The 20,583-nt window shown below is 39.0% G+C and overlaps 1 protein-coding gene across 1 annotated transcript in view; it reads right to left on the reverse strand.

Annotated features, from left to right (window-relative positions):
- The window catches only part of LOC141362859 (phospholipid-transporting ATPase ABCA3-like), a 67,961-nt gene that overhangs the window by 26,461 nt on the left and 20,917 nt on the right, over window positions 1-20,583 (reverse strand). The window contains exons 6-12 of the mRNA XM_073865117.1: window positions 17,519-17,778; window positions 17,208-17,324; window positions 14,440-14,560; window positions 7,155-7,328; window positions 6,877-7,058; window positions 3,991-4,137; window positions 82-211 (exon numbers count right to left, since the gene is read on the reverse strand). Coding sequence (XP_073721218.1) covers window positions 82-211; window positions 3,991-4,137; window positions 6,877-7,058; window positions 7,155-7,328; window positions 14,440-14,560; window positions 17,208-17,324; window positions 17,519-17,778 — 1,131 coding nt within the window. The remainder of the gene's footprint in view (window positions 1-81; window positions 212-3,990; window positions 4,138-6,876; window positions 7,059-7,154; window positions 7,329-14,439; window positions 14,561-17,207; window positions 17,325-17,518; window positions 17,779-20,583) is intronic.

A 20,583-nucleotide genomic window follows, 5' to 3' on the forward strand; every position in this document is an offset into this window, starting at 1 on the left:
AGTACAATCTAAGTGCAAACGTTTGTGCAATCAATCACAATTTATATATCTATAATAATGTTTATATATCATAACTCTTACCTGTGAGCATTGACAGTGTGGTGGTCTTGCCAGCTCCATTGTGACCCAACAGGACGGTGATTTGGCCTTCAAACATGTTGATTGTTAAGTCTCTCACTGCTTCTTTGGTCTTACTGCCCACTTTAAACACCTGTGACAAAAATCATCCATGCACATTGAGCTAGTGGAGTCTTTCATGTATCTTTAGTGATTCTTAAAGGAATACACAACCGTTTTTCAATATTTTACTATGTTCTTACCTCAATTTAGATGAATTGATACATACCTATCTTTTTTTCAATGCATGCACTTTTAATCTTTGTACAGGGCTTCCTGAATGTGTTAGCATTTAGCCTAGCCCCATTCATTCCTATGGCTCCAAACAAAAGTTGTGCCACCATACTTACTCGTGTAACTGCTCATGTAACAGTATTTAAACTGTTAAGCGTCGCCGTCCCGAATACGGGACACCTAAGTTTGCATTAATATTGTTGATGTAAATTTTAATCCATCACTACAAACTATATATCGTTGGAAAGGTCTAAGCCTCCAGAATAGACATTTCAACAGTGTTTTATAAAATAAATTATGTAGGGAGAGTAATTGATTCATTTATGAAGAGAGTGTGCCTCAAAAAAATTATTTTCTGCTAAATGTCACTGTCCCACCAGCAGGACGACTACATTTACTTCAATGTTTGCATATAAATTCTTATCTAATCATGTGTAACGGGTGCTTTAATGAAAGCGATGAAGAGGTGAATCCATGTGCAAAAGGTGTTATTTATGTAAAATCCCAAAAAGGGCCAGCAAACAAATCCAATAGGGCAAATCCAAAGCATAAATCCAAATACAGGCTAGGGTTCAGGGCAGGCAGAATAACAATCAAAATCCAAGTACAGGCACAGGTCAAAAAACAGGCAGATCCAGGTAACAGATTAAACAGATAAACAGATAACAAAAACAGAATTCAGGTAACAGGTCTCAGACAGGTAACAGACAGGCTTACTATATATAATATTCAGCCAGGAACAGGTGAACAGGAAGTGACTTATATACAGACAGACAGGAAGTGTGAACTGTGACATGGCATGATGAATATCAAAATAAAAGTCAGAACAGAGCAGGGTATCAAAATAAAAGTCCAAAATACAAAAATACACAGAACACAAGTAAACACAGAACAAAACCATTACAGAACCCCCCCTCTAAAGGGCGACTCCCGGAGCCCAACAAACAAAACATACAGTCCAATAGAGGGTGGGCGGGCGGGCCAGGACCTCTTGGCGAAGGCAGGGCAGTTCAGGAGAGGTCCTGGGTCATATGGCCAGTATGGTCCAGGAACATGAGGCAGATGCGGGCCTGGGTCATGGGGCAGATGCGGACCTGGGTCATGGGGCAGGCTAGGACCTGGGTCATGGGGCAGGCTAGGACCTGGGTCATGGGGCAGGCTAGGACCTGGGTCATGGGGCAGGCTTGGACCTGGGTCATGGGGCAGGCTTGGACCTGGGTCATGGGGCAGGCTTGGACCTGGGTCATGGGGCAGGCTTGGACCTGGGTCATGGGGCAGGCTTGGACCTGGAACACAGGGAGAGGAAGGGTCCGAGCACACTTCGGCCTCCGCCTTGGTGTCCTCTGCCTCCTCCCTGTGTCCGGGTACTACCCCCCCCCAAAAAAAACTTGGGAAAGCTCCCAAAGCCCAGGGTGGCGATGTCCCAGGTGGTGGACCAGATGAATCAGAATAGTCAGTTGAGCCAGGTGAATCAGACAAGACAGGTGAATCGGGCAGGACAGACGAATCAGGTGAATCGGGCAGGACAGACGAATCAGATGAGTCGGGCAGGACAGACGAATCAGATGAGTCGGGCAGGACAGACGAATCAGATGAGTCGGGCAGGACAGACGAATCAGATGAGTCGGGCAGGACAGACGAATCAGATGAGTCGGGCAGGACAGACGAATCAGATGAGTCGGGCAGGACAGACGAATCAGATGAGTCGGGCAGGACAGACGAATCAGATGAGTCGGGCAGGACAGACGAATCAGATGAGTCGGGCAGGACAGACGAATCAGATGAGTCGGGCAGGACAGACGAATCAGATGAGTCGGGCAGGACAGACGAATCAGATGAGTCGGGCAGGACAGACGAATCAGATGAGTCGGGCAGGACAGACGAATCAGATGAGTCGGGCAGGACAGACGAATCAGATGAGTCGGGCAGATCAGATGAGTCGGGCAGATCAGATGAGACGGGCAGATCAGATGAGACGGGCAGATCAGATGAGACGGGCAGATCAGATGAGACGGGCAGATCAGATGAGACGGATGAATCAGATGCAGGGCCTTGAGGAACCTCGGGAACAACAGAGCAGAAGGCAGACCAAACGCACCACAGGGCTATGGCAAATTCAGGCAGTATTGAATCAATGAAACATACCTCTGTGGTCGTCGGTTCAGGCAGGGTGGCCATCTTGACGGCAGGTGTAGGGTGTACAATAGCTCTCATTAGTGCAGGTGTGGTTGTGATGATAGCTCTCTGAAATGCAGGTGCAGGAATGATGGTAGCTCTCTCGAAAACAGGTGTGGAAACAGGTAGGATGGCGGCCATTTTGGGAACAGGCGGGATGGCAGCCATTTTAGGGACAGGCAGGATTGTGGTGGTTTTCTTGGAGACAGGTGCAGGTGCAGAGACAGGCAGGATGGCGGCCATTTTGGGAACAGGCAGGATGGCGGCCATTTTAGGAACAAGCATGGTGGCGGCCATTTTAGAATCAGGCATGACTTGTACAGGTGTGGGTAGAACAGGCATGACATGGCTTGGTGGTTTGTGTACATTCTCTGGAGGTGTATCCGCAACACCCACAGTGAATGGTGAGCCACACAATAGCAGGGCAAAGTCAATATAACTCTCCAGGGACCAGGCAGACATATCATGGGGCATACACAAGCGCGGCCATTCATCAAGAGCATTGTAAAAAAAATTCTTAAGAGTAATATCATCAAAATGTACCTGGTAACTCAAGTCCAAAAAATCATTCACATAATCTTCAATCGGACGGTGGTTCTGACGGAGTTCTAGCAGGGCATAAACAGGTTTCATGTTGCTGGTGGGAAGTTACTAACCTTCGCTGGATCCGGGTTATGGCTGAATATTCTGTAACGGGTGCTTTAATGAAAGCGATGAAGAGGTGAATCCATGTGCAAAAGGTGTTATTTATGTAAAATCCCAAAAAGGGCCAGCAAACAAATCCAATAGGGCAAATCCAAAGCATAAATCCAAATACAGGCTAGGGTTCAGGGCAGGCAGAATAACAATCAAAATCCAAGTACAGGCACAGGTCAAAAAACAGGCAGATCCAGGTAACAGATTAAACAGATAAACAGATAACAAAAACAGAATTCAGGTAACAGGTCTCAGACAGGTAACAGACAGGCTTACTATATATAATATTCAGCCAGGAACAGGTGAACAGGAAGTGACTTATATACAGACAGACAGGAAGTGTGAACTGTGACATGGCATGATGAATATCAAAATAAAAGTCAGAACAGAGCAGGGTATCAAAATAAAAGTCCAAAATACAAAAATACACAGAACACAAGTAAACACAGAACAAAACCATTACATCATGACAAACTGTATATATTGTTTGAAAGCTCCAAGAGTGTAGATTTAACTCAATAGGGTGGGGTGACGCTTAAAAGGTTAAATAGGAAAAACATGGAAGTGTTGGGTGGCTTCTAAATTCAGTTTGGAGCCATATGAATGAATGGCGCTAGGCTAAATGCTAACACATTCACAAGGCGCTGTACAAAGATTAAGTGCACGCATTGATAAAAGATAGGTGTATTAAATCATCTAAGTTGAGGTAAGAGCATAGTAAAATTTTTAAAAACTGGTGTTTTCCTTTAATAATAAATCATCATGTACCTTTGCTAAATGTTTGATCTTGACTCCTGAGACCAGACCAGCTGGCTCTTCCTCGATGAACTCGCTGATCTGGGCCTTCTCGGCATCTTCCTCGTCCTCTTTCTCTTTCAGGAAGGCCACGCGAGGACTACTGCACCAGTATGATGGCTGTGGGCGGTAGATATGGAGGGCAAATATTAGACTAAAACATTATAGTAATTCTGTATGTAAACATGAGGACATGATAAACAAAATGACTACATTTGAGCAATTTATTTATTAAAAAAGCACTCCAGGTCGGTGGCATCCAGTGTGACCTTTCTTAACGCTAAATGAATTCATAATGCTAAAACTTTCACATGCAGACAGATTTAACCACAACATCAGTTCCAGTATGAAATATTTCATTTAACCTTAACCTCCAATTTAACAAGTCAGTCTGTGTTTTAATATATTGTGAGTAAAGGTGCCAGACACCATCAACTGAAAGGCCATTGCTGAACTTTTACTCCAGCAGGATTTTTAAACATCATCTGCGAACACAAACATTATCGCAGTGGGTGTCCTGCATATACAATAGCTCACTTCTCTCCCATTACACATTTCACAGTAAATCACGTAGGTGAGGTGATAAGCTTGCGTATGGACTTCCTGTGATGTCTTGATGACATAAGCAAGGTTTCCTCCTGAGATTAAATGCTTCCTGTCTTTTAAGAGTTTGTTGGTCAGGAAACTCCAGCTGGGAGACGATCAAGCCTCGACATACAGTATGTTGGTTTCAATTCTGCTAATGTTCTTTTGACCCGAGATTCACACACATACAAACTCACATGATGACCACGAGGATAACAGATTTAACTATTGTGATTACTGGATGATGACAGGAACCACAACCTTCTCATTAAAACTTAAGTACATGTCTGGTCAAGTTTGACCAACGTTTTAATGATCATTTATCCTCAGTTTTCAGTCTCTTTATTAACTCATTCCCCGCCAGCCATTTTTTGGAAAGTTGCCCGCCAGCATTTTTTGTGATTTTCACAAAAGTTTCACAAAATGCTTTTCAGGAAAATTTTCTTCTAAAAATATATAAATATAAAAATATATCAAATAAAATAACAGACCCTCTGCTTTCAAACAAACAATAAACACATTTTTCTCTGCTTCCACACTTTAGTTAACTTCAAATTCAAGGACCTTTCAAGAACTTTCCAGGTGCAATACCCTCAAATTCAAAGACTAAATGTGGAGACACATTTCAAGTGAGAGCAAGGTCACCTTTAAAGATATATTGTTACAGTTCCCTTTCGCAGGAACTCGTGCTGCGTCACTACGGTATCACTTTGGGGACGCCTCAAGGGGTAAGTGCGTCTGAATGTGTATATCAAATTAAACCAACAATGAGGATTATTGACAAAGACAGGGTGACGCGGGAGCCAGGAAGTATATCGCTATCTGAAATATTGCCAAAGACGGCGTTACAGGGACGCAGGAAGTATGGCAAGGGAGACGCAGTGTCTCGTTCCCTTCTCAGGGAACAACAGTTACATACGTAACCCGAGACGTTTTCATGTGACAAACACAACTATGCAAAAAAGCATTTTGGTATGAATCAACATTTGCATACAGAAGATATAAGCATTTAAAGCGAACAGTTTAGTACGTGTGCATAAAAAGTCTAGAATTTTTATGATATTATCCTACACTACACAAGGAATAATATGGATTTTTCCAGAAAACTTCTTGCATAAAATAGATTCAAGCACTTTCAATGATCTGTATCTATGCATGTATATTTTCAGGGCCTTGATTTTTTTCCCCAGATTCATAAACTTTCATGGATTTCAAGGACCCGTGGGAACCCTACTGCTTATAAACTCTTAAATATGAGTTTTTTTAGCAAAAAGCTGAAATAATTGCATTTTTGTGAAGGAATTTTGTTAGAGATCAGATTCAGAACAATTATCAAAACATACACTGAAGCCAAAAAAGTTATTTACTAATTTTAAACTCTGTTTTTGTATAAATTTGGTAAGTGCGGTATTGCAGATTAACATAAGAATTCATCAGGAACACGTTATTTTTTAATGCAAATGTTTTAATGTCTTAACTGATGAGATAACTCGTCAATGGCAAGGAAATAGTTAAGATACAAAAAAAAATGAAAATATGTACACAAACTGTAAAAATTTGGCTCCTGCTTAGGCATCCAAGTAGTTTTAAAGGGACCTATTATGCAAAATCCACTTTTACAAGGTGTTTGGACATAAATGCGTGTTGGCAGTGTGTGAACACAACAACCCTACAATGAAAATAAATCCGCCCACTTCTTTTTTATTATCCCCATTTAACCAAAGTGGTCTTATAAAACATGCTGTTCTGATTCTCTCGATAATGTGACATCACACTGATAAAGCCCACCCACAGCTACCGACTGACAGGCCTGCACTGCCATCGTTTCTGCCCTCAGCGAGTTGTACACGGTCCGCCATATCTCAATAGTGAGATACTATTGTCTCGGACTGTATTAATGAGATCTATTTTAACTTAAAGCACTCACTGGTTTTTGGTAAGGGAGTAAGGAAAACCAGCTAATTTGCATTTAAAGGTATACACCCAAAAATGTGGCATTTTGGACATGCTATGTAAATGATTTGTGGGGTATTTTGAGCTGAAACTTCACAGATATATTCTGGGCACACCTGAACATTACATTACATCTTGAAAAAAATGGGCATAATAGGTCCCCTTTAAAGATTAAAAGTCAACATCAAGAAAAACAAATCTATCTCTTTCTCAAGAAGCCTTTGCAAGTTCTCTGTCTGATATACATGACGTGACATGTCCCAAGATCTTGTATTCACTTGTTTTACAGTAACAGTCAATATAAATCTATGCGACACATACCAGGATGAAGAAATACCATGGCAGAGGGACTCCGTACTCTCCGGGGAACACCGCTTCGACGTACCAGGCGACCAGGCCGTACAGCAGAGCGTCCAGCAGTAGCAGTCCGAGCACCTGAGCCAGAGAGAAGTCATCGTCCACCGTCACCGGATCAAATAGGTTATGCCACTGGATGCCCGTCCCTGAGAACAACACGGAATATGAACGACAACTCCCGTATAAAACCAGTATGGAAAATCATGGTATAAGGAAACATTAAGTTAAGTTTGACCCCTGACCTTTGCCCTCAAACATGCCGATCAGTTGGGCTCCCATGGCCATAGCCACATTGGAGATGAGACAGGCGGAGACTTTCTGGGCGTGTGACAGTAGGTCATAGCGAGGCCACAGGAAGAGATACGGCAGGTAGCTCAGGAAGTAGATGAATCCGCCCGCGGCTGCCGCCACATTCGCTGCAAATAGAGGAAAAATGATGTGAAAGCAAATCAAAACTCAAAAACTGATCCTGCATCGAGACCTGCAGTATATAATCAACAACATTTGATTATAAGCGTTTAGATTAACAAGTTATTGAGATTCAGCCCTTTAAAGAGCATCTATTTAATTGCTAAAAACGACGTTATTTTGTGTATTTGGTAAAATACAATGTGTTTGCGTGGTTTATTGTTAAAAAAACACATTATTTTCCACATACTGTAAATTTTTGTAGCTCCAAATTTTACTCTCTTCCTGAAAAGCGCGAATTTGAAAAGCTCTGTGTCCCTGATTGGCCAGCTAATCTGTACGTTGTGATTGGTCTGAATACCTCTGACGTCAGCAGGAAATGTGACGCTCCTTACCATGTTTAAAAGATTCACTCACAATGCAATGCTAACAGGAGTTAACTTTCAGCGGGAGGAATTATGATAATGTCGGTCTTGTCCACGTCAACAGGCCCAGAAAGTAAACTGTTGCCTACAATCCGTGTGTTTGTTGTAGTCCAAGAAAAGAGATTTACGTTGGAAATAATAACTCGCGTCATCGTTTACTTTGGGGTTTCTACCTTTTGCATATCGTTAACATGTACTAATACACACTCACACACCACAGGAAATATAAAATCGCGAATCGAACCATAGGTGCTCTTTAAGGAAGTTGCGCCAATAGGCGGCCATGTTTGCCAACGTCTCCGGGCAGTATTCTCAGTCATGCAAGACAGATATCTCTAAAATCGCAGGATAAAACACAAACTAAGTATTTCTAACCAACAATTAAACCTAACATGAACTGTACCATAACTTGTTTCTTAAACTCAAACTGCGCCTTGTTTCAGCAACTGCGTATCATCACTCTTTATCGAATGATGATTGGTTCTTTTAACTGGAAAGCGGGACTTCTGTCACTAGAGCGGCCATATTGACCATATTGACTGGCTACGGTCATCTTAATAGTACTTAAATTAAAATTTCAAATTTATTTATATAAAATAAAAAAAATTAAATTATTTTACAATGCTGCATTGTTTTATAGACGGTTTCATCGGACGCACGTGCGCTGACACAATACACGTCTGGATCTGAACTTTACTTCCTCTTTCATTTTTTTTAATGGTCTGACTAGTTGCTAAACTGATCTCTTGAACAAATGCCTCGTCGAAAATAACAAATGTTTTGGTTTCCTATGTAATCTATGTGTTGTTTTTTTGCTTGTTATCTACGTTTAAAGAACTTTGTTGTTATTTATTCTTAGCGGAGTTTACCGGAAGTTACGTGCGGACCACGACAGCTGTTTGTTTATGTTGTTACTGCTGAAAGCGTCTATAGCAGCTTTCCATGAAGAAGAAAAAAAACTGAAAAATGGGAAAATAATTAAATAGACAATATGAAGAGTACAATATAATATACATCATATTATTGCACATTTTATTGTGTTTATAAATGGATTATAATCTAATAAAACTGTATATGCACCTTTCTTCAACTATCAAACATTTAGTCAACTAATACGGTAACATATGAGGGCAACTTATATAATAAAAGTCATGGGGCATGAATAATAAAAATGCCACAATGCCAAAAATCTCAACAATTTTAAAATTATATTTTTTTCATGCTGAATGTAATAGATGAAATTTTTCGGGTGCAGCGTAACCGTGACATGAGCCTGAGTATTAGCGTAAATCTGCTGTGAAGATCTCTATTATAAACCTGAATGTGGTGTGAGGCTCTTCTCGTCTTATCACCATCAGACGGCCACAAAAGAGAAAATACGAGAAAGGACAGGAAAAGAAGGAGCTGCACCGCTGAGCAGAAAATGAAGTAAAATGACACACCGGGTTATTTTTACATTCACATCTCAAATGAAGAAAAAGACGCGTGAGGCCCTTCAGACTCAACAATGTGTCATTTGGTCTTTGAATGGGCCGGACTGACGGAGCGGGACATGTTGATTAAGCTCCATTTTCAGCATCTATATATCTGTGATTGTTAAAGTCTCTACAGGGTTTAGAATAAAGAAAGTCATTGAAGCGAAGAGATTCAATCTTGGAGTCGTGGTCTTGCTGTGTTGAATGATTTGGAGGACAAAAATAACTAAGTTCATTGTACATGAGATTTATCGTGCTGTTTAGAAATGACATTTAGAGAATTAGGTTTATTTTAAGATTAAATTAAGATTAAAAATATTTTATGATTTGAATACATCTTCAATGATTATGTTTACATGCACCCTCATAATGGGATTATAATAAGATACAGTATTGCGATTACACTTAATCTCATGTAAACACAATACTTTGATTAAAATAATGCGATTATGCTCATTATCGCAGCAAGTATAATTGTATTAAAACATGTGTATGCCGATTTTAATCGCAATACACGGCCATGTAAACACTTTAATCACATCTATACTCCATTAAATGAAGTGCGCGTGTGTTTTTGTCACACATCTTAAGTGGAAATTCATAGTAAACTAAACAATAGGAAATTTTCCCAGAACGCTGTCAAACACGACTCGCAGTCTTGCCATTATCCAAAAACAGCGCAACGCACGCGACAGCAGCATATATAACCATTACAGGCATATTTTTCTGTCTTCATTACGACGCCAAATAACGAAATACGTCCACAGTAACGTGTTTTCCATTTAAATTAAATAAATTAAATGCGAGTTCATCATTTGTGCTGTGCATTGGGCTTTGGAAATAATAGCCACAATTATTACATTTACATTTAGCACACGCTTTATCCAAAGTGACTCACAAAGACAAGGAAACAATCAAGTGATTTGTCATAGAGAGTCAATAATACAATAGGTGCTTATACAGAATTACAAGTTTTCATAAATCCGAGACTATACCTGTTATTAGCGGATAATTAGAAAATAAAACTACATTTAAACAACAAGTACTTACTCTGATTATTGGAAATAATAACATTGATATGTTATATGTTAAATTGTGAAGTATTAAAACATCATATTAATAATAAAAAAAATGTATAGTGTCTGGGCAATAAGATATTAAAGCAGTAGTGACATTTTTCCGGGGTCACGAGACTAATTGTCATGAAAATAATGTTGCAAAAATTAATATTCGTAAGTAGAAGACTTCCTTTTCTTTATGTAAATATGGAAATTCTCTATGACAATCAGCCATTAAAATGAATGAAGTATAAAAGCTCTGATGTCTCTTGCATTCAGGAATGGATGGACAATTTTGGGTTTGACGAGCTCATTTCCGTTTCATTAGCCAGCTGAAATAGGAGAAAAGGCTTTTGAAAAGCTGAATCTTCCATCAGCAGTTCATAAAAGATTATTGCCAGACAAAGCTTCAATCTTACAGTCTTATCTTTATAGCTATTTGGGCAATTCCATGCAAACCTTATCATGAAAAATAAAGGTTTTAACCATATCGGTATCTCATATGTCAATATTGCATGGTTTAAATACCCATTAAATGTCTCTGTTTAAGTCTTTTAACCTTTTTTTAAATACTTTCCATACAAATGCAAATTTAAGTAAAATAATTAGTAAATGTTCTTCGAAGAGCCGTCCTTTTTCCATTTGTTATAGATTATTGCTTCTGGGTTGTGCAATTTAATGTCTAAAATTCTTTCAAAGTACCAAAAACTTTCCAAAAAGCCATTTTTTACTGCTATGTGTTGCTCCCCAAAATATCGCAATACATGGCCCCGTTCATCCTATCCTTAATACAGTGCAGTCGCCCTGTCCCATGCATGTGCAGAAAAACACCCCCAAAGCATGATGCTACCACCCCCATGCTTCACAGTAGGGATGGTGTTCTTGAAATGGTACTCATTGTTCTTCTTCCTCCAAACACGTTTAGTGGAATTATGACCAAAAAGTTTTATTTTGTTCTTATCTGACCACATGGCTTTCTCCCATGACTCCTCTGGATCATCCAAATGGTCATTGGCAAACTTAAGACGGGTCTGGACATGTGCTGGTTTAAGCAGGGGAACCTTCCGTACCATGCATGATTTCAAACATGACGTCTTAGTGTATTACCAACAGTAACCTTGGAAACGGTGGTCCCAGATCTTTTCAAGTCATTGACCAGCTCCTCCTATGTAGTTCTGGGCTGATTTCTCACCTTTCTTAGGATCATTGAGACCCCACGAGGTGAGATCTTGCATGGAGCACAAGCCGAGGGAGATTGACAGTCATGTTTAGCTTCTTCCATTTTCTAATGATTGCTCAAACAGTGGACCTTTTTTCACCAAGCTGCTTGGCAATTTCCCCTTAGCCCTTTCCAGCCTTGTGGAGTTGTACAATTTTGTCTCTAGTGTCTTTGACCAGCTCTTTGGTCTTGGCCATGTTAGTAGTTGGATTCTTACTGATTGTATGGGGTGGACAGGTGTTTTTACGCAGCTAACGACCTCAAACAGGTGCATCTACTTTAGGATAATAAATGGAGTGGAGGTGGACATTTTAAAGGCAGACTAACAGGTCTTTGAGGGGCAGAATTCTAGCTGCTAGACATGTGTTCAAATACTTATTTGCAGCTGTATCATACAAAAAAATATCATATATTGTGATTTCTGGATTTTTTTAATTTCTGATATATATATATATATATATATATATATATATATATATATATATATATATATATATAAATGCGAGGGATTGTTTTGCCTCAGCTCGCATGAAACGCATAAAACTATAAACAAAGAAAATATAAACAGGATAACTACTTAGCAATCTGACTTCAGACAAATGCGAGGGTGCAGCTGCCTGCATGTGCGAAAGAGAGCGATAGAGGCGACAAGATGATTAAAAAAAATCATTATTGAAAAACGAGCATCAGTATTTGCATGCTTTTGTTGTATATCCAAGTCTATTGCACATCTAAAATTTTGCCTATTTGAAAAGTTTTATGTGCATATTGTGCCATGAAGAAATAATGACAAAATTGTGATTCCTGTGTGAACTTGCCCTTTAACTCAAAGCCTCTTCTGAGTCAACATGGAGCTGAAACACAATGTCTCGAGTACACACGACTAAACGGCCTGTTCTCAGATCAGCACAATAACCATAATGAGTCCCATGAGAACACAATAGCACTACTAAACAGGAAACTGAATGCAGCTTGCGGTCCGTATACTGAAGCTTGCATGATTTTATATTCTTACTGGATACCAGATATTGTTCTGGTCTTAAAGCCGTCGAGCAGGTCTAAAACATGAACATGGATCTTATTGTTAACTCCTGCACATAAACACCAATCAAACACAACAAAGTACAGTGATAACCTTTTCTTACAGCAATCTCACTAAAAGCCCTACAAAACAATCACAAGGTGTCAAGAATGGAAACCTGAGGTGTTTTAACAACAGGCATTTGTGGTAATTTGAGGCTTTTGTTAGGCGACAGAAAGGAGAACAAGTTACTCATAATGGAGTTGATTTTCAAAAGCTTTGTGTGGTTGTTACAAACACTTTAAATAAAGACAACAGACAAAGTCTATGGCCTCGTACACACTGCAAACTTTCGGTAGTGACAACCGCATTTAAATGCAGAAGTGAATTCGCTAAATGATCGTTCAGTGTGTGTACAGAACAAGACTCGCTCCTGAAAATGCGATAATTTACACAGAGGTAACCATAGCAACGCTTTGACGTATCGCATGCTTATCATTCACAGCTTTGATCAAAATAAAAAACAGCAATATGTTTTGCAATAAACGTCTGTCTTGGCATTGTGTATTGTAAGCATTTGTAACGCTGCTTCTCTCAGCGTTGCCAGATCCTCGTCTTTTTTGTACTTAGATACCGTTATGGCGCCTAACCATTTATGGCTTTTAGCTTACAAAGCAATCAAGTTTTGGGTGTTATTAAAGTGTGAAGCTGCTGCTTCCAATATTTTGGTCTTTGAGGTAAAGCATTTAGATTTATTTTGGTCTGAACGTGTGAACAACAGATAAAGCGCAAATGAAAGTCTTTCACACAGACCTCAATTTCTCATTACTGTAGAAATCTTTTTTTATATAAGAGCGATGAGTATTTCATTCAAACGTTCACACATCTCAGCCGGCTTACACACTTGTGTCGTGGTGGGCCTCACAGATAATTGAAAGCATTATCTGGCTTCGTGTCTTCACTGCTTGAGATGACTCGACGTGAACATTTATTGACGTCCTTGGTTACCTCGACCGCCTCTCGCTCACCTGCCTCATCTCTCTCTCCATCTCCTCATTATCAGCCTTTGTTGATCTCAGAATAGGGTTGTGATGATAGTCGGAAATATGGCCAATAGCGAGCCTTCATGCCAATTAATGTTTAAAATTATTATGATGCTATTATTAGGGATGCACCGAAATGAAAAATCTTGGCCGAAACCAAAAACCAAAAAAAGGAAACCAAGGCCGAAAAACCGAAACACCGAAAGAAATTATTATGCCAATTATTAGTACAATTGCATTTATGGCTATCACTGTGTACTAACTTTACTAGGGGTGTGTGATGGATTTTTGAGGCACAGATCAGATTATTATTCGGATCAGCAAATAGCAGGTGGGAAAAATCTAATAAACAATAAAGAAATTGCAAACATTTATAAAAAAGAACAAAGTTGTACATTAATAAGGTCTGAAATTAGCATTAGGTACAGAAATCAAATTAAATGAATCATAACACAATTATACATTTTATGTTTGCTTGTTTTTTTTTAAACGCGTCTCTCTCGTATGTGCACTATTGAGGGCACTTAAACGAGCGCGCACACAGAGAAAGGAGGGTGAATCCCAAACTGCACAACAGTCTCTCCACATAAAAATGTTACGTTGTGTTTCGTTGCTTTATTCGCCAAATGTATGTTAACGTGAGTGAAACCCAAGCGCTAGCGCACAGATGGGAGGGGCGCGGTTGACATTTTCGGCTGGATTTTTTATTTCGGCCCAAAACCGATAATGCAATTTTCGCGACCGAAATTTCAGTGCTTTTTCTTAAACATAATCCTGGGCATTACAGAGTATACAGCATATACAAGCCGTAACGCTTAATGCAATGAACGTAAAGACACATAATGCAATGATGATCGAGCATTGATGTGAGAACTGACCTCTGGAGAAGAAGACGCTGACCATGAAGCTGAAGTTGATGGTGGACACCGCAAACACAAGCAGAAAGACGAACACCAGCGTTGGGTCACTGTAGGTCAACACTGCTCCGTTTGGACTCACCTGTTAGCATTAAAACACCCATGCAAAACTAAACAAGACTGTTATGGTAAAACATCATACACAATGGCTATAATGACGGAAGTTGAAGACTGTTGTTATAACATACAACTTAAAGGGATGGTTCACACACCAAACATTACAAAATTACCCTATGATTTACTCACCCTCGATGTATATGATTATATTCTTTCAGACAAAAACAATCGGAGTTATATTAGAAAACATCCTGGCTATTCTATGCTTTATAATGGAAGTAAATGGTGCTTTTGATATGAAACCCAAAAAGTCCATCCATCCTTTACAGAAGTAATCAACATGGCTTCATGGTTACACTTTATGAAGATAGTAATTGGTGCTTCTGATTTGTTCTTCACTATGGCCCTACGTCTCGTACGCTACCTCATATGCTGAAACGTGTGAACGCGTGTCGGTCAGTAGGTTCAAAGCTAGTTATTTTAGTTTAAAAAGTTGTAACTATTGGGGCCCTATTTTAACAATCTAAGAGCCAATTCACACCGGCTGCGTGGCGTGTGCATCACAGCTGCGTGGCGTGTCCGTTTTTATTAAGGCTCCCATTTTAGCAGGTTTGACAGCTCGAGCAGCCCCGAAAACGCGTGCATGCTAGGAATAGGATCAACGCCTATTTTTCACGCCACACGCAAGCATCTTGGAAGCATTTCCAGGCAAAATATATGTCACCTATAGCAACAGCACTGCATCAGGCACGCTTCTGGTATGTACAGACACAGAAAATGCAACGCAGCCACCACGCAACTGACATGCAACAGATACGCCACGCAACCGGTGTGAATCGGCCCTAAGCGAATGGTCTAAAGCGCATGGCACACGGTCTAAACGGGCGTGTCCGATTTCACTTTTGCTAATTTAACGAGGGGAAAAATGGTATTTGCGCCGAGCACACAGTCGTAAAAAGTTGTTAATATTCTCCTAATGAGTAATGGGTGTGTTTTGGGTGTAACGTGCAATATACCAATAAGAGTCTCATCCCCTTTAAAGGCCAGTTGCGCTGGCACTATATCTAATCCCTATTTAGATGACGGACTATGTAAACTAAAAAACTAAGCGGAGTAAAAAGACCCCCAGTTTAAGATTGATGTTAAAAATTTGTGTCATTTTTATTTGTATTGAAATTGTTATTTTTTGTTTTAAAACCTTTAAAGACGTTTTCTTTTAGTCGTGGAAGTAAAAATAGCAGGTTCTAAATTGCTGTAAATGTATGGATATCCAACATCATACTTTTTTTTTTTACAATTTATAAGAAAAAATTTTCATTAAATAACAAAAACAATATTGCGCCATTGACTTTAGACTTTAGAGCAGGTTTTTGTTGGTCAATGGTGTATTTTAGTTGCCTCAAAATAGCAACGCGCCAACAATGCGCCTGAACACACCTCGTTTTCAGACCAGAACGCCAATGGGCGCAAAATTGGGCGCAAATGCATTTGCTATTTAAACAATGTGGGGCTAAACATGAAAATGATAATCGCGCCGGGTTGAAACTAGCAAAAGACACTTGCGTTCTAACAAAATCGCATCGATTGCCATCAGAAGGCCTTTATTAACCCCCTGAATCCATGGATGGACTTTTTTGGGTTTCAAATCAAAAGCAATCCAAACCTCTTCATTGACTTTGTATTGCGAGAGGCTTCCTCCTTGTCATCTTTGGCTTATAACAAAAAGCAGAATAATACCCAAAAGCTGCTGTGTGACAAGGTGTACAGCTAACAAGCCAAAAAACCCAGAAATAAGTTTTTATAAGCTGTCGACCCCAAAAAAACGAGCGTTTAAAGACACAAAAGTAAATCGACGACTATGTTTCCCACCAGTGGGTGGGAGTTGCCTGTATCCACTTTTGTGTCTTTAAACGCTCGTTTTTTGGGCTCGACAGCTTATAAAAACTTATTTCTGGGTTTTTTGGCTTGTTAGCTGTACATCCTGTCACTCAGCAGCTTTTAGGCATTATTCTGCTTTTTATTATAAGCCAGAAATGACAAGGAGGCGGCCTCTCGCAATACAAAGTCAATGGAGACGGATGGATTGTTTCCCCCCGGTGGGCGTGGTTTTCAGGTTATGACGCACTGCGCTCTGTCTCTATACTATTTTTGATAAACATTTTAAATGTATTGCAATAAAACTTGTGTGTGCCTTTTACTACACATTTGTATATGAACAATGATTCAGTGATCAAAGTACAACATAATAAACCAATGACAGATAAATGAGACTCATTTAAACCAATAACTGATGAGCTTCAGGCAGATTTTTGCACTGCTTTGCTGATTTATTTATAACATCTGAATCATTTCTTTATGGATCAGATTATAATTTATGGTAGTCAATTTCTCTCTCTGCATATTTAATTCCGATTGCAAGCACAACATGACTATAATACATTATGTCTTGCAATGGATCTGTAGATTTCATAGCAACGCAGGAAATTCGTTTGGTAAAGAATGCTGACGTTCAAGAATCATTAACACTATCTAAATGTTTAATCATCGAACAGGAAAATCATTCAGTTCCAGTACATTTCTCTAAAAGTAGAACCGGTTCATGATTCCCAACCTCATAACTTACTTATTAATGACAATCGCTACATTAGTAATGTGACATGTGTAACACCAACCTTGATACAGCAGAGCAAAGTGACGAAGAAGATGGAGATGGACAGGAAGAGGAAGAACATAAGGAACCAGGCGCTCCAATGCAGCCAGTTACTGAGACCCATCATGCGCATGTACTCCTGAAACACACACACGCGAATAAAATTAACACTGTGCATTACCTGCACGTCCATGCAGCATTGTAATGCATGCGTGACATTTAAAATCCATAAAACATCAACCATCAGGATTTCTTTTAATGCACGATCTGGTTGGGAACCTTTACATCTTATACAGATACAGTACATCATTAAAAATGCACATAGATCGAGACCTTTAGCTTCCTCTCTTTCTCCTGCACCACCGCACGAACGATGTTCAGAGACGTGTATGTGAAGCTGAGCACAAGCAGCAAGGGCAGCTGGTTCTGTATGGCCAGAATAAAGACGTCATAGATGAACGGCGGGAAGGGAAAGCGGGAGAGCCGCACGTGGGTTTGGTCGAGGAGGGCCGACGCTGCCGTGCTGTTGAAAGCCTTCATGATGGCCTTGTCCACCGCATGCTGGACATGCAGAAAGCCCTCGCGGAAATATCCTGTCCGGAGACAAAGAGAAAAAAACTATGATGGTACTTCAGATTGATTGTATATTTCAAATTCAAAAGATGGCATCATATGTGGGTGATTCTCACGAAACCATTGAAATGATTTTAGCTTTAAAATGTGTAATATAGTAACATTAAAAAGCATCAGAATTAACACAATACTGTGTTCTACCTTGCACAATGTGTGATTTCAACATAAGAATTTATAATTGGAAATTTTATCTCATTTTCTGCTGAAATTCTCATTACCGCAATGTGTCCGGCTGTGTTTGAACATGCGTTATGTTGTAATTTAATCAAATTAACACAAAAATATTAAGAAAAAAAAATAAATGGATGTTTTGCTAGACTACTTTAGATGACAGAAAAAATATTTACTGAATATTCATGTATAATAATAATGAAGAAAAATTAGGAAAATTATGTGTCCATGCCTGATGTTCTCATCCTCCACAACACTTTTTGAGAACAGTTTAAGCACACATACAGAATTTTAATAAAGTTTGATTTTGAGTGACCAAGCACATGGACCAGTTACTTCAAGATGGCTACCAGGTAAGATCATTTTTTTACAGTTAATTTGAAATATTGTCTTGTCAGAATGCTTACACGACATTTTGATTATCATTACCGCAACAGATGCTTATTAAATGTTAATTTAATTAATAGAAGCATAATACTTTGATTTTAAATGCATGTGCAGAATCTCCAAATTATGTTCTTTCAGGTTTGTCATGTCATTTTGAAAATATGTCAGTGTTGATGTTTTCTGACTGTTGCGGTAATGAGATTTTTTAGGACTAATTTTTTTAATTATGTTACAAAAAGTGTTAAATGATAAGTAAAAGTTTTTAAATTAATGTTCCCATTTACTCCAGACTTTGTTTTTCAATGTCTGGTGGGAAAAAAAGTAAATCTAAGCAATTTTTACATTTTCATGCTTGACATTTTTAACATTTTAAGTTTTCGTGAGAATCACCCATGTATGCTTCACATGCATCTAAGCACAAACTTCATATTTCATTCAGTAGCCTTAAAAGTTCCCATCCCATCTAATTTCCATTTAATCAAATTTTTTGCTCATTAAACCATCAGGTCATTCGTTGAACAACATGCCAATGTCAAATTCATGACATTTAGTATCATTTTTGGACAGCAAGGCATTTGTATGTGTTGTGCACATGTGCTTATGAAGACTGTCGAGGTTTATTTCGTAGTCGGCAACGATTTAATAGGGCCGCTTCTAAGTGTGCTATGCATTCACTGCGTCATCGCCTCCTAATTCAATATAATGACTAGCTATAAAGACTAACATCCTGTAGCACAAAACATGACAAGTCCTCACTGTCTCAACGGCCTTTCAAACCATACAGATCAAAACACTTAATGTGTTGCCCTTTGTGCTTTCTGTATAAAGTCAGTCAGCGTGATTACATTTATATCAAAAGACAAGGCGTTTCGTCAAAAATTACGATATAAACTGACAAATCGAGCCAGAAATAGAGGCTGACAGTCATCAAGGACAAAACGACTTCAGTATGAGATCAAAGAGCAAACATGAGCTTAATGTGAAAACAAGTGATGATCAAACACACAGCCACAGCGAGCACCATGAGCGCATAACATAATATTTTATAATCAGTACATAGTGGTGTAAAAGGACACGTCAAGTTTGGGAGGAGACAGATAAGAGCGATAGCCCAATTTATTGCATTTGTTTTATTACAGTAACCTAGCATGCAAAGATGATATCAGCTTGTGCTGAGAAAATAAACAAACCTATGATGATGAGTAAGCCTTCATCATTTATGGAAATAATTATTACCGCCAACTATGTCACAGGTTAGGATATTATCACAGTGGTACACAAAAAAAGTTAAAGACTAAGCCTAAAATGCATCTCATATCGCCCTATAAATTTGCTTTCAAATAATTACAAAAAAGTAGCTAAGATGGTCCATAAGCTAGGGTGGTCCTTATTTGTCAACTTTTAAAAGTTCATGCTCTCACCCCACCAATATGTTTTAATAAGTAAAAATAAAAAATCAAATTAATATTTAGAGGTTGCTCAAGACCTTTGAAGTTGTGCGTTTTTAAATGGTACAGTTCTTGCAAAAATATGTGACTTCGGAAATATCCAAAGACTTTGAGTAACTCCTAGATCAGGGGTCGGCAACAGGCGGCCCGCGGGCCAAAAGTGGCCTGCCAGCAATATTTTCTGGCCCGCCGGATTAATTTGAAGTCCGTTTTTTTATTTATTTTTAATCAGACTTTTTTATTTTACAATAACAGTTTACAAAAATGGCCCCGTGTATCATTCCTTCATTCGTTTTTTCAAATCAACACCAAAAAGAAAATAAAGAAAAACGACTTGTTTTCTATTATTTATTTCCTGAACTAAAGTCCAAACGACTCGTTTTCTGAATGTGCGCTCAGATCAAAAATAAAAAAAAGAATGAAAACGGGTTCGGACAAATTTTAATTGAACACCTTAGCAGACATATACCAATGAAATAAATTTAAACAGATCAGGTACTAACGGATTACATTTTAATAAGGGTTTTAATAAGGGTTTGAATAGCAACCATGCTTTCCTGTAAAAGTCTCATTCGCTTACAGTCCGACTTTTGAACTTTTTTCATTATTATTTATTCACGTATAACACTGACAAATAATATGTATTACCTGATAAAAAAAATATTTGCACTAAATGCTGCACAAAACTCTTCCTCTAGCCCAGAGGTCCCCAACCACCCGGTCGTGAACAAGTTGCCACCGGCTCGCAAGAATGTCCTG

The sequence above is a fragment of the Misgurnus anguillicaudatus genome, unplaced genomic scaffold, assembly GCF_027580225.2.
Source record: "Misgurnus anguillicaudatus unplaced genomic scaffold, ASM2758022v2 HiC_scaffold_29, whole genome shotgun sequence".
In the NCBI taxonomy this organism is placed as follows: domain Eukaryota; kingdom Metazoa; phylum Chordata; class Actinopteri; order Cypriniformes; family Cobitidae; genus Misgurnus; species Misgurnus anguillicaudatus.